Consider the following 14,478-nt stretch of genomic DNA (forward strand, 5'->3'; position numbering starts at 1 on the left):
CTGGAAATACTCAGCAGCTCAGGCAGCATTTGTGGAAAGAAACAGTTAACATTTCAGATTGAGATGAACTTTTATTAGTTCTGAAATGTTAACTCTATTTCTTTCCATGCGTTTATATATTTTGCTTTAGTGCAGCTTTCAGGATGTTCCAAAGCACTTTGCACTTTTTAAAAAAAATCTAATTACTTGAATACAATCACTTGAGTAAGTGCAACAGCTAATTTGCACACAGCAAGGTGTTAAAAATATGAACAGCCAGTTAATCTGAATTTAATAAGGTTGAGAATTCCTGCTTTTCTTCAAACCTTGTCATGGAACTTCTATGTTCATCTAAACCATTGGATCAGACAGAAGGGGTCTTGCTTTATCTAAAGAACAACATTTTCATTGATCCAATCCTCCTCTAATATTGCATGGAAGTGTCAGCTTGGACTGTGTGCTCAATTTCTGGAGTGGGCCTTGAACCCACATCATTCTTGAAGTGTGTTTCAATTGATCCAAGGTAACAGTTTGGAAATCCAGGAGACTCCATTCATTATTTAATGGAAAATGAAGAGGTAGGTATGCCTCATAAGGTGATTAAGCTTTTTAACAAATAATGTCTAGTTATAGCATTGGACCAGACTTGAGAACAACATGGGTACCATTTTTTAAAATTCATTCATGGGATGTGAACTTCACTGGCCGGACCATCATTTATTGCCCATCCCTAGTTGCCCTTGAGAAGGTGGTAGTGAGCTGCCGCCTTGAACCGCTGCAGTCCATGTGGTGTGGATATACCCACAGTGCTGTTAGGAAGGGAGTTCCAGGATTTTGTCCCAGCGACAGTGAAGGAAGGGCGATTATATTTCCAAGTCAGGATGGTGAGTGACTTGGAGTGGAACTTCCAGGTGGTGGTGTTCCCATCTATTCTCTGCCCATGTTCTTCTGGATGGTAGTGGTCGTGGGTTTGGAAGATGTTGTCGAAGGAGCCTTGGTGAATTCCTGCAGTGCATCTTGTAGATGGTACACACTGCTACTGTGTGTCAGTGGTGGAGGGAGTGAATGTTTGTGGATGTGGTGCCAATCAAGTGAGTGTTGTGGGAGCAGCACTCAACCAGGCAAGTGTGGAGTATTCCATCACACTCCTGACTTGTGCCTCTGTGGTTTTAATCATAGGGGCGGTAGTATGGGAAACTCTCACTGACTCTTCCAACTAATAAATAAGAAAAATAGTCATTTGGTAGTACAGGACTTGAGTATTGCTGAAAAAGATACATGTCTAACCATTTCATCTTGCACTCATCAGGACACTCTCAAGAATACCAATATAATTTATACAGTTTGTGAAGAGAGTGCTGATTGGCTGGCAAGTGGTGTTGCCATGGAGAATGCACCACTGATGGTGACTGACAGTTAACTGCCAAGCATTGTTTGACCCTGATTGGTCAAGGCATTGCCCTTGTGAAACAAAATAAGTGACAGCCATTTGCTGACTCATTGGTCAAGGCATTGCCTTGACCAATCAGGGTCAAGCTGCTTGGTTTAAATTTCAAACAATGCTTGGCAATTAAATGTCAGTCACCATCAGTGGTGCATTCTCCATGGCAAAACCACTTGCCAACCATATTCTTGTGAGTGTCCTGATGAGTGCAAGACGAAAAGCTTAGACATCTTTTTTTTTCTTTCAGCAATAAATAAGCAAAGGATGAAAAGTGGCCCAATGATGCTCATGCCAGTTCAGCCCAGCATCCAGCTGCATTTTGAATGCCCTTGACAGATTATTCTGAATGTCCACCACCCTTCGTGCATTTGATTTTCCTGTCTAATACCCACTTTTTAAAATTAATAAAGAGTAATTTAAAGGTGTCCTGTTGGTATAATTTGCTTTCAAGCCGAATTCTGAGTTTACCTTTTATGTGCAATTTAATACTCCAGTTGAGGCTCCAAAGCCTTTTCTTTAAACTATATTGCAATGTGTGTTTTTCTTTCCTAAAACTTGTAACTGGTATTCACAGCAGAATAGTTTCCACGAACAGACTGAATTTCCTTTTAACTGAAATATGCACCTTTATGGATGTCAGGCCATAAATAATTGTGCCATCATTAATGCTATGATGTACTGGAAATCATAGGATATGCCCACCACGTTTTCTGTCTCCTCTGGGATCATTAGACGCCACATTGTTAGAACCATATGAAATACAAGGATTGTTTCAAGTAAGATAACACATCAGGAAAAGCAAAAAATTAGAAGTACAATATTTCAACTTAAAACTCCACAAGAGCTCAAATAGCCTTTTATTAGAAAGCATTTTATGTAATGCATTATGTAACTAGGTTTTGAAGGAAACAGTAATGATGCATGGATGATGTAGTTTGTCAACCATATGCAGTCAAGATGTCAATTTAGAACTGAACTAGAGAGCTTCAATCAAAAACCCTCTTAGATTTGCTGGTAATAATTAAGCCCAAGGACACAGTGGAGCATATCATTCCATAGCATGATAAACAGATGTTTTACTGTCATCTATTTACTGACCTGTTGATGCATAAGCACATGAGACAAATCTTGTATGACCTGACTAATATATAGACCAAAACAACCTTGTCTGCCTCGCAGTCAACTGGACCCCAGCCTCTATTTTGAAATTTGGTTAAGAAAAGTAGCCCCATTTTTAATTCTGTATATTTAAAAAAATATATTTACCTTGGTTTTTGTTTTGCAGTCTGATGTAACAAAAATCTCCCAACTTTACACCACTTTTCAATACCCCTGTGGTGAAGACATACTCACCATTTTTAACATAAATTTACATGACATGGAATATGGGGCATTGCTGCCACTGTCATTTTTGTATTTTCAATAGTCACCTTGCCTGTCTTGTGACATTTACGGAATATTTTGCAAGGACCCTGCTATCTGCTATTTGTTTGACTGCTTGTTGAAGCAGCTCCACCTACCCAATAACCTGTGCTCTCAGCTGATGTGATTACCTGCATTCTTTACTTGAGGAGGCAAGATAAACATGCAAGTGTCAGTATTTGAACTGTGAGTCAGTATGTTCCTCCCTAGTGACTAGAAAAATAATTATATAGTTCTGTTTTCTCTTCATTTATTGCACTGCTTTTATCTTTTATAGAGTGTTAACTTCGACTTTAACCACTGTTATATTGAAGATGTTCTATCATTGTGTTTGTCAATTTCCAGTACGGTCACACCTTTAAAATTTGTTTCAATATTTTCCTATACTAATTTTCCCCAGTAATGTACCCCTCCGAAAACAAGTTTCTACAGACATGGTACAAATAGAATTTTGGTGCTTTAGGAGACATTTTAACATCCAGTGTCTCAATATGTAAGTAGAACTTGGATCTAAAGGGTTTTTTTTTTTGTTCAGTAATTTTCCCCTATGTGCTTTCCTGACAGGCACTGTGACTATAAGGTGATCTCACCAGCTTTACGTGCAGTAGGAAATATTGTAACAGGCGATGATACACAGACTCAGGTAAGTGCAGGGAAAGGTAAAATGAACAAACTTTGAAGCATGTCAGGGGTAGTTCAGATGTGTAAAAAGTAAAGGTGGCAAAGCACCACAAGGAAAGATAATCATATCAGTGAATGGTATAATTTCATTTTTATATAATTGATAAAATGTTACAATTTAAACATTTTTATAGCACTTCTTGTGTAGTAAAGTATCTCAGTACTTCACAAGGTGTAAGGAAATGATGACGGTGTAATCATTTGTATTTTTGAATCCTTGAATTAACTCAAGTACTTGTCAAAGTTTATCACTAATCAATTAATCAATCAGGATTCAAGCGCCACCAATATGGTGAGATATTGAGTTTCAATAAGATTTTAAGATGGGCTATAACATTGCTAAGTAGTGAGTACTGGTTCAAATCGGGCAGGACAGCTGGCAATCACAGCCCTTTCTTCCACTTCTCTACTTGGTGCCCAAGCTGTCTTGACTTCTCAAACCCTTCAGTGTTTGACTGGAGTCTTCCTCCGGAGTTTTTTTCCATTGCCTACTGTCCTGAACCCTCCCAAAGTCTGTTACTTTTTATCCTTTTTCAGGGGTGGTTACCTCGATGGATTATTGACAAGGCCTTATGGACCTATAAATATTTGCTTTATTTCAAACTACTCTGAGATGTTGAGTTCTTTGCCTAAACTTTGGGTTGAAAGTCACACCTTTAATATCATTTACCTGCCATTAGCTTCTTGAGCCTTTGTGCATACCTTCTGACCGTATTCAGTTTTACCTCATCTTTTCCTTATCACCCCTCAAGCTGTTCTCCCTAACCAGTTTCGGCCTCCCCAATAACATTCTATCTCCGACTTCAAACTAATTCCCAAAAGTTTCATTAGCTGTTCTATTCCACTATCAGTTATTTGTCTAAGGCTGTTTATGATAGTTCCTAACAAGCTATTCATAATGGTGATTCAGTTCATCTGTCCTTATTCCTTATCAAGCTGTTGGACTTGGTTTTGTTCCTAAAATAAGTTCTATTCTACATCCACACTGATGAACTCGTGTAATTCAAGCATCTTAATTAAGCACGGTTAAATGAAGTCCTAGCACAGCTTTGTACAATGGTTGTTTAAGTATTTACCAGTTGTCGTCTTACTAGGCCTATCATCGGACACCTTTTTGAGCTATCCATCATTACCTAAGACTAATTATCCCATTAACCATGTTTCTATTAACCTTAAGCAATTTCCAGTAAAATGAAACTTACAGCACTAACCTACTCCCTTACCAATTTCAAGCTGATTTTATATATACTAAGTGTATTTCTCATTTTAACATGGATTTCAAAGTAGGCAAAAGCATGTTTGGAAGAAGGTGTTTTTTTTTGAGACACAGGGAGTCAGAAGCCAGGGACATAGTGGCTTAGAGTAATTGCTGGTAGTGGTGGAGAGAATGAGATAAGGAATGAAGTGAGAAGCAGGGGGTGCATATGGGTACTCCTTGGATAAGTTGGAATCCTGAAGATTAAAATTCAGTGGAATGCCATTACACTTGAGCCCAGCTTTGCAATGCTAGGCTGAAGTTATTTCACTTATTGCAAAGACGCAAGTTATTTTAAATAATTTCCTTTAGGGAGATCTCCAATTGCTTAGTCCTAGCATGCTTTGGATTGAGATTGGTATCCAATTTCCAAATTTGCTGCCACTGTTAAATGTTCATGCACACCACTTGCATTGACTCAACTGGCATTGTAAATGTATACTTTATGATTTGATCTCTTTCTCTTTCCCCACCATCCCCCTGCCTGCCCTCCAGGTAATTTTAAATTGCTCTGCTTTGCAGAGTTTATTGCACTTATTGAGCAGCCCAAAAGAGTCGATCAAAAAGGAAGCGTGTTGGACCATCTCAAATATTACAGCAGGCAATAGAGCACAGATACAGGTATGCTTCAATTTTCTACAGATGTATCAGTTACTAAACTTTAAAGGTTTTTCTCGCATGAGCAGTACTTGCTGGTGCTGTAATACTTCCCTACATCTGTTTGTGTCCTGGTGTCAACTGCTTACCATGCAGTTTAGTCATGTAAATGGTGGCATCTCTGGAGCTTAAGATGGTGGATTTCCATAGAAGAGCAAAGTTGATAATTTTAATGAATCCTAGTTGAATGGTACTTTTTAAAAACATTTTTAAGCATTGTCTGTAACGTTTGCAGGCTGTGATAGATGCCGACATCTTTCCTGTCCTAATAACTATTCTACAGACGGCAGAATTCCGGACAAGGAAAGAAGCTGCTTGGGCCATTACCAATGCAACATCTGGTGGAACTCCTGAACAAATCAAGTAAGACTTTTTTTCTGTATTGAATCTTTGGTTTTGTTCATGAAAAGACACAGTCTAATGTTTAAACATGCATATGCTCTTTAAATGTTTTCCATTGATTCTCTCGGCCACCTGCCCAATTTTTACATGGTCCACTCTTCTAGTGGTTCCCTCTGTTTGACCTGGGATTGACACTGCTGCTCGCTTTCATATGCTTTTCCCTCCTCATCTGCCAATTTCCAGTTTGTTTTTCTGCTACTGTTGTGGATAGCTGGTTTTCCTCACGTGCAGACTTCTCGTTTCAGCTCAGCTGCTCAGGAAGCCCTTGTACTTTTTAAGGCTCAATTATAAATGGGACTGCAGAGTCAACTCGTTCAACATTTTGACTACAGGGCAAAATTTGTCACTGGGTATCCTGGTTAATTTCCAAGATTTTGTCAATGCCTGGCCTCCTGTACCTGGACTCTAAAGATGTGAGGGGTAGGGACGGACAAACATAACTAAGTAGTTCAAACATCTGAAAATGAAAGACTAAATGGATAACTAAAGGAAATGCAATGTGTGACAAAGGGAGAGAGAAAAACAGTGGGTATATTCCACTTGTATTAAAAAAAGTTAATGAAGACTTGAGAATAAAAATAAAGACATTGATTTCTATAATTGTAATTTCAAAGTTTTCCTTTTAAATGCAACAGCATGTAGATTCACCTTGAATGTCAGAAGTGCCGAGTAGATGATCCACCTTGGCCTCATCCTGAGGTTCCCAGCATCTACAGATGCCAGACTTCAGCCAATGATTTTCACTCCATGTGATATCAAGAAACAGACTGTGGGCTCCAATAACACTCCTGGCTGTAGTACTGAAGACTTGTGCTCCAGAACCAGCCTTATCCCTTGCCAAACTGTTGCAGTACAGCCACAACACTGGCATCTCAAAACTATGTGGAAAATTACCCAGGTATATCCTGTCCACAAAAAGCAGGTGAAATCTAACCCAGTTAGTTACCACCCCATCAGTTTACTCTCGATCATCAGCAAAGTAATGGGTGTCGTCAACAGTGCTATAAATTAGCACTTACTCAGCAATATCCTCCTCCGTTTGTGCTCTGTCAGGACCACTCAGCTCCATAACTCATTACAATTTTGTCTAAACATGAATTCCAGAGGTGAGGTGAGAGTGACTGTTCTTGGGTGGCAGGGGGGGGTACTCGACCAAGTTTGGCATCAAGGAATCCTAGTCAAATGAAGTCAGTGGGAATTGTGGGGGGAGTGGTGGATGTGAACCCTCCACTAGTTGGAGTTATACCTAGCATAAGTGAAGGTGGTTGTACTGTTGGAGACCAATAATCTCAGTTCCAAGACATCAATATAGGAGTTCCTTGGGGTAGTGTCCTACGGCCAACCATCTTCATCTGCTTCATTATTGACCTTTTCCCCATCAGGTCAGAAGTGGGATGTTTACTGCACAATGTTTAGTTACATTCACAACTCAAGTAATGAAGCAGTCCATGTCCATGTGCAGCAAGACCTGAACAAAATTGAAGCTTGGACTTTAAGTGGCAAGTAACATTTGTGCTACACAAAGTACTAGGCTGTGACCATCTCCAACAAGAGTTTATTCACTGCAATACCATCACTGAATCCTCAAACATCAACATCGGGGGCGGGGTGGGGTTTACCATTTATCCGAAACTGAACTAGACTAGCCAGATAAATACTGTGGCTACAAGAGCAGGTCAGCAACTGGAAATTCTGCAATGTAGCTTGCCGCCTCATTTCCTAAGCCAATCTACCATCTACAAGCACAAGTCAGGAGTGTGATAGAATACACTCATTTTGCTGGAGAGGTGCAGCTCCAACAACACTCATGAAGCTCGACACCATCCTGGACAAAGCAGCCCATTGAACTGACACTCCATCCACTGCCTTAAACGTCACTGCCTCCACCGTGAGTGTGCAGTGGCATGTACTAACTGAGATGCAGAGCAGCGACTCGCCTAGCCCCTTGCAACAACACCTTCAAAACCTGTGATCTGATGAGGCGATTAGTGAATGGAAGAGAAATCTTGTTTGAGTCATGAGCTATTCTCACAGGAAATGGCATGCACTATGAGTATGAAAGCACCAGTGTTGTGTGGGCATTTGATAAACCATATTTATAAATGAGATGTTTTACTGTCCACAACCCTGTGCACCCTAGCCCTGGACCAAGAACTCATTAACCAGTATTTTCTGTGTGCTAGTCTGGGATTAAGATTTGATTGTATCCCTTCTATATTCTTCCTCAGATATATAGTGGAATTGGGCTGCATTAAACCATTGTGTGACTTGCTGACTGTTATGGATGCAAAGATCGTTCAGGTGTCACTGAATGGTTTGGAAAATATCCTTAGACTGGGCGAGCAGGAAGCTAAACAAAATGGAACAGGAATAAATCCTTACTGTGCATTAATAGAGGAAGCCTATGGTGAGTTGATGTTGAGAATTATTACGGTTCATGTACAATTAACAGAAAAATAAGTTGCATAAAGGTTTAAGTTGCTTCCTTTGTGCAATTGCAGAAAGTACATTATGGCAATGGTACTTTTAAATATTTTAGTTCCTTTGCTATGTTTAAAGAATATTATCTTGCAGCAATGGGGCAGTAATTCTATCCATCATAGGAAAGATTCCGTACACAAACTGTTCAACACACAACCGTTTAATTTGTCTATGTCCCTGCCTTGAAGTTGAAATGTAATAAAAGTAGACAGGAATTAACCATTACAACGACATTTGTATGTGCTTTAATTTTTTAAGCTCCTAAGAAATGTTTTTAAAAATTTGAAAAAATAGTGTGCATGTGAAGCATAATTGTTCTTAATCTGAAAATCAATCAGCAACTTTGGTGAAGAAGAGAATTTCAATTATGAATCACTGCAAGCCACTGACTAACTTACACTTCTCTGCCATTAGCTTTGCAAAAACTGCATTTCATCCTAGATCACATGATTTCCATGAGGTTGTTGCATTTGCACATTATCCATTAAATACGCCGAGAATATTTAGTAATTAGTATTGTTAAAAGGCATAATGTGGTAATTGTTAATAACTGTCAAATCAATCTCTTTTGCCCAGAAAGTGAGCAATTAAATTGTGGTGTCTTATTCCTTGAGTTGAGTTATTGGAAATGTTAAATGTTTTTTTTGTCTTTTTTTAACCCTCTCTCTCTATCCAATGTTTCTATATTCCTCTTTCTGTACCTGTTTTAATGTTGAATAAAAAAATGAGCGAATTCATTAATAGGATGTGGCAGCATTTATTGCCATTCCTAATTGCCCTTGAAGGTGGTGGTGAGGAAAAAGGGGGATACAAAAGGGGTGAAAATAAAGGAGAGTGTTCGCGGTCTGAAGTTGTTGAACACTATCTTCATCCCCTTTTTTTAATCCCCTCTTTTATCCACTTATTTCCATTTTTATTCATTTTATTTTTTGTTTCATCTCTTTTATCTCCCCTCTTTGATTCCACCCCCCCCCCCCCCCCCCCCGCCCCCCCCCCCGGCCCCGGCTTCTGGGTTTTGATTCTCTGCCCCCCCTCCTCTGGGTTTTGATTCACTCCCCACCCCTCACCCCCAAAAGGGCCATCTGTTACTTGTTCCATGTTGTTCTTTCACAGAGTGCTGACCCATGTTCTACTATTAGCACATTCTGCTTTCTTACCGATATGCTACTATCAGCACGTCCTTTAGCCTTTACCACTACCATTAACACTCCCTTTGTCTTTTTGTCGATGACATCTTTGTCAATCTCTCTTAGCCCTCACCTATCACAGGCCTTCTTTCCAGCTTCACCTGCTCCACCCCCTTAAACAGTGTAAATTTCATCACATTTCTACTTCTCCTTAGCTCAGAAGGGTCATACAAACTTAAAATATTAACTCTGTTTCTCTCACCACAGACACTGTCAGACCTGTTGAGTTTTTCCAGCATTTTCTGTTTTCATTTCAGATTTACAGCATCTGCAGTATTTTGTTTTTATTTAACATTTTTAATATTTCCAATAACTCTAATGAAACTTCCCACTTTAATTGCTCACTTTCTGGGCATAAGAGGTTGATTGGCAATCATTAACAATTACCACATTATGCCTTTCAACAATGCTAATTACTAGATTTTCTGTGACATGTTTAATGGGTAATGTGCAAATGCAACAACCTCATGGAAATCATCAGAAGGTCAAGGACGAGATGCAGTTTTTGCAAAGCTAGTGGCAATTAGCCAGTGGCTTGCAGTGATTCATAATTCACTCTCCTCCTCAGTCCTTGTTTTTACAATTGTTTAAATTAATTGATTAAGGAGATATAGTTGTATTCCCTGTTCACCAAGGTTCTAGATCCTCAGTTGCTCTCAATTTTGTTAACAGCTCGCAATTCCAGCATTTTTGGTGGACAAAAATTCCTAAAACCTAAACGCACGTGCACCAGTCTAGTTAACAGGTCCTGCTGTGTTATGCCCTAGGCCCACTAAATCCAGGCGAGAGATTTAGAATCATAGGTTACAGCTCAGAAGGAAGCTACTCGGAACCCATGTAGAACCAATCTGAGAAACTGCCCATACTTTCTACAATTTCTTTCCTTATAACCATTTATCAATCCAATTTGCTATTCCTAATTCCATACCCTTAATCTGCTCCAATAGTCTCATGTCAAAGACGTTTTAAAAGCGCCCACATCCACTATTTTCCCCATCCATCATATTTTTAACTTCCTCAAAGAACGTGTAGGCATCTTTCCCTCTTCCTTTCTGAAATTCATGTTGGCTGTTCCTCTCTCCATCTAAATATTTAAACTATGTAGATGCCAAACTTTTTGCTGCCACAGATGTTAATTAACTGGCCTGTCATTTTTCAGGTTAACCATTTTCTCTTATATAAAAGTAGGTATTAGATTGGCTACTCTGTCCTCTGGCACACATCCACTCTTAATAAAACTGGAAGTATATTTTATAAGGTTTTTGCTATTTCCCCCATTCCCCTCATAATCCTTAATGTATCCCACTAGATCCTGGCACCTTGGCCTCCTTTAGTTTACCCTTTCTAATGCTTTTCTTTTTATTTATGATATCTCTCATCTCATGTAATTTTAGACAGGCAGTGACCCAAAACTGGCTCCTCTCATAATCCAAATAATGAAGCTGGTGAATTTTGGCTGATCGTAGCTGTTCAGAGGCTTTACAAATTGAGCTTTTTTTAAAAACCTGTACAGGCACTGGTGAAATTATTATATACTAAAAAATTGAATGGAGTACACCAATGAAACTAATAAATGGCTCAGTATCATTTTTTTAGTGAATTTCAGTGATTTATAAAATCTAGTCACTTACAGGTGGAGAGCTAGAGACTCATTAAAAATGCTTATTTTGTGATAAACCAATTTTTGGTTACATTTAATGAAGCTGCAGGTATCACACCTAAATGCAGCAATGAATATTTTTTTAAAAAGTTAAATAACTAAGTTCTATTACACTGACCCGATTTGTGCTGGTTCATGAAAGGTTTTACATTTGTAATTATGCAAATGTATTTAGATGAAAATTTGAATCATCACTTTAAAAACTGTAATTTCAAGTTAAGTACAATTTGTGCCAAGTTTCCCAGTCACCCAAAGTAGAAGCTCTGTTCCAAAGTGTTTAGAAGAAAAATCTTACACTTTACTTTTTTCTAAACCTTCTGCAGGTTTGGATAAGATTGAATTCCTGCAAAGCCACGAAAACCAGGATGTTTATCAAAAAGCATTTGATCTAATAGAGCATTATTTTGGTACAGAAGAGGAGGAAGATGCCAATATTGTTCCACAAGTCGATCTTAATCAGCAGCAATACATCTTTCAACCGCACGAAGCTCAGATGGAGGGCTTCCAGCTGTAAGCACGATCACAGAGGACTACTGACTCCACTTGAGACACACACACACACCTCCCAGCGCTGTTGGGACTGACAAGTTTGTGGGAGGGGGGATAAGAAGGAACTGCACCTGGACACAGTGATAATTATACACCTATACAGGTGAATGATGCTAGTAAGAACTTGCTCAGATAGCTGGTTCTTATTAACAAAAGGTTGTATGTAGGTGTATAGAAAAGCACGTATTTACATACAGCACACTCTCTACAAAGCTACATTTGGGAACCACACAAAAAGTATGCTATATATGAAGGTTGTATTCTTGTGTGTATAATAATGTATGTATATAAACATTCAAATAGGGGTTAGGGAAAACTCAGCAAATTTGCACCACCTGACTCTTCCATCTTAAATACTTGTATCCTTTGCTGTGGCTCTGTTCTTTCTATTGTGATGTTTAATATTGCTGATTTTTTTTTTTGTTTGTAAAAATCAAACTGGTGCAATATCAATGTAGGTAAACTGATGGACTGTCTACCCAGTAATGCCCTGCATCTAATAACTTTTCACTTACATTTTATATAGTTAATGACAAATCTATTAGAAACAGAATTGTGATCATTCCTTACTGTGGTTTAATTGAGAGATGGCTGGTCTTGGAGTTATGAACATTACTTCCTTCTGCTCAGTTTTATCAATCTGGCAAATCGCACCAGTGACGAGATCTACTTAACTACTTAACCTTTACTTTGTGGAAATTCTAAACATAATGTAAAAGAATTTTTTGTAGCTCCATATTTTAAAATGTTCTTGTGAAAATTAGACAAGATTTCTGTTGGAGTTGTAAAGCAGAGAAATTTAAGTTCATACGCATAAGGGTCTGTGATTGGTAGTGAATTATATTGCATCCATGAGAAAATCAGCAATTCAGCAGTAGGAAATATTGGAACTACACTGGCAACACCTGAAGTGGCTAGTATACAGTAATTGCACTGGAGAGTCAATGAGTAGAGGTTTATTCTAGAACCCATTCTGATATCTGTATGCGTTTAAAATGTGTTTAGCGCACTGTGTACATTAGAACCAGAAATCATTTGCTTGTTAGTTCATATTAATTAAAATCCTCTTACCACTTAGGAAGAGTGTTCGGGGCAATGTAACTGCCATTCTTTTCAGAACAAGGTTAAAATAAGCCCATTCCAGCTTTCCTTACCTCTGGTGTTATCTTAATTTGTAGTCTAATGATTTAGTGAGTGCAAACTGGAGGGAAGTTAGATGGAAGAAATGGTTTGCACTGAAAAGCCATGAAGAACAATCGCAGCAGAATCTGAACAAGAGGTGTCACCAAAATGACTTGACAGTATATTTTTGAAGGACTGTCACTTTACAAATCTTTCATTGATGCAAATCAATGGCAATCATCCTGTTCAACTGACCGTCATTTCAACCTTCTAACAAACTACCAATGTTCATCACTCGGATAATCATATTCCTGTTATGTAAGAAAAGAAAGACTACTGGTTTAGGCTTGAGACCCAAAAGCTGGAATTGTGTTTTGATGTCAGTGTCATGTCATTGCCTGCACGTGTAAAGAGATCGTATGGCTATTAACAGTTATTTTGCTGCGGTTTCATGCTGGGGGTGCAGTTAATACAGTTTTGTGACCATACTCTTGATACTATGATTAATACCGATTTCTTGTACTTCATTGGTACTTGCTACCATTTCTTCTAGGGGTATAAGTTGCTCTGGTCAAGATCCAGTTGTATAAAGGAGTTGCTGTGTGCTTTCTAAAATATAACTTTAATATGCCATTATTTCTCTTTAAAGATCTTTTTGTTCTAATTAATATCTGAAGCCAATTAATTCACTTCCCCCTCAAGATGTTGCTGTGTTGCACATTCTTCTATGACTGAAGATACATTGGCAACTTGCTATTCAGGCCTTTGCCAGTCAGCTGCTCCAGGAGGCATAGTGTGGCTCAATGGTGGTTGGACCAAGATTTGGGAGCAGGTCACAAGTCACCATCTTTTTACAAGACCAAGTTGGAATCAGCAGCTGATCAAAGCAAACAGAGTTAAATTTTCATCCGTACATTTCATGACAATTCACCGACCCTGTGCTACTCTATATAATTTTACCATAGGCTTCATCTATTACCTAATCTAACTGGCCTCTCTTCCCTCTGTTTCCAAGTTACTAAATTGACAACAAACATACTGACCCTTTTTGCGTTTACCACTTTGCCATGTGCTACCTGGTGAATTTGATCAGGGTGCAGGTGGTCTGCAGTACATGGCTACAGTTGACTTAGATTTCCTGTGTAAAGTGAGAGCTGAGATTGGGGCAGTAAATGCAGTTATGTCCTAGAAAATAAAGGTTAATACAGAATTTCACTAGGTATTAATGATTCTATCACGAACAATACTGCAAAGAACAACAGCTCCTTTTTAAAATACTCAGCTATATATTGCCAATGTAACTATTACAAAGTACAGCAATTCCTCACTTAGGGTTGTAGTTGCATTCTTAAAGTGTAACTTTAAGTGAAACGACATTAAACGAATCAGATTTTCCCCATCAGAATTAACGTATAACCTGGAGTTAGGTTCTTTTGGACATTGAGTCAAAAAAAAGTTGAAATTCTGTACATGTACAGCACATTCCTAAAGTAAATAACTTTTAAAATAAAAAGAAATGTAAATTTAAATACTCACCAGTGATGGTTGTAGAGGTGGGGTAGGGTGAAAGGGCGAGCGGTGGAGTTAATGGGATAGGGGGGCAGAATCATCAAGCTTGAAAAAAATTATCCGAAGACTG

At 38.6% G+C, this 14,478-nt stretch overlaps 2 protein-coding genes across 2 annotated transcripts in view; one reads left to right on the plus strand and one right to left on the minus strand.

Annotated features, from left to right (window-relative positions):
- LOC144691643 (importin subunit alpha-5) overlaps positions 1 to 13,475 on the plus strand; it is a 51,472-nt gene extending 37,997 nt beyond the window's left edge. Inside the window, exons 10-14 of the mRNA XM_078559944.1 lie at positions 3,410 to 3,488; positions 5,277 to 5,402; positions 5,674 to 5,801; positions 8,069 to 8,247; positions 11,492 to 13,475. Coding sequence (XP_078416070.1) covers positions 3,410 to 3,488; positions 5,277 to 5,402; positions 5,674 to 5,801; positions 8,069 to 8,247; positions 11,492 to 11,682 — 703 coding nt within the window. The 3' untranslated portion in view covers positions 11,683 to 13,475. The remainder of the gene's footprint in view (positions 1 to 3,409; positions 3,489 to 5,276; positions 5,403 to 5,673; positions 5,802 to 8,068; positions 8,248 to 11,491) is intronic.
- The window catches only part of LOC144691645 (protein FAM162B-like), a 48,805-nt gene that overhangs the window by 12,381 nt on the left and 21,946 nt on the right, over positions 1 to 14,478 (minus strand). The gene's annotated exons all lie outside the window — the stretch shown is intronic.

The sequence above is a fragment of the Cetorhinus maximus genome, chromosome 16 (assembly GCF_964194155.1).
Source record: "Cetorhinus maximus chromosome 16, sCetMax3.hap1.1, whole genome shotgun sequence".
In the NCBI taxonomy this organism is placed as follows: domain Eukaryota; kingdom Metazoa; phylum Chordata; class Chondrichthyes; order Lamniformes; family Cetorhinidae; genus Cetorhinus; species Cetorhinus maximus.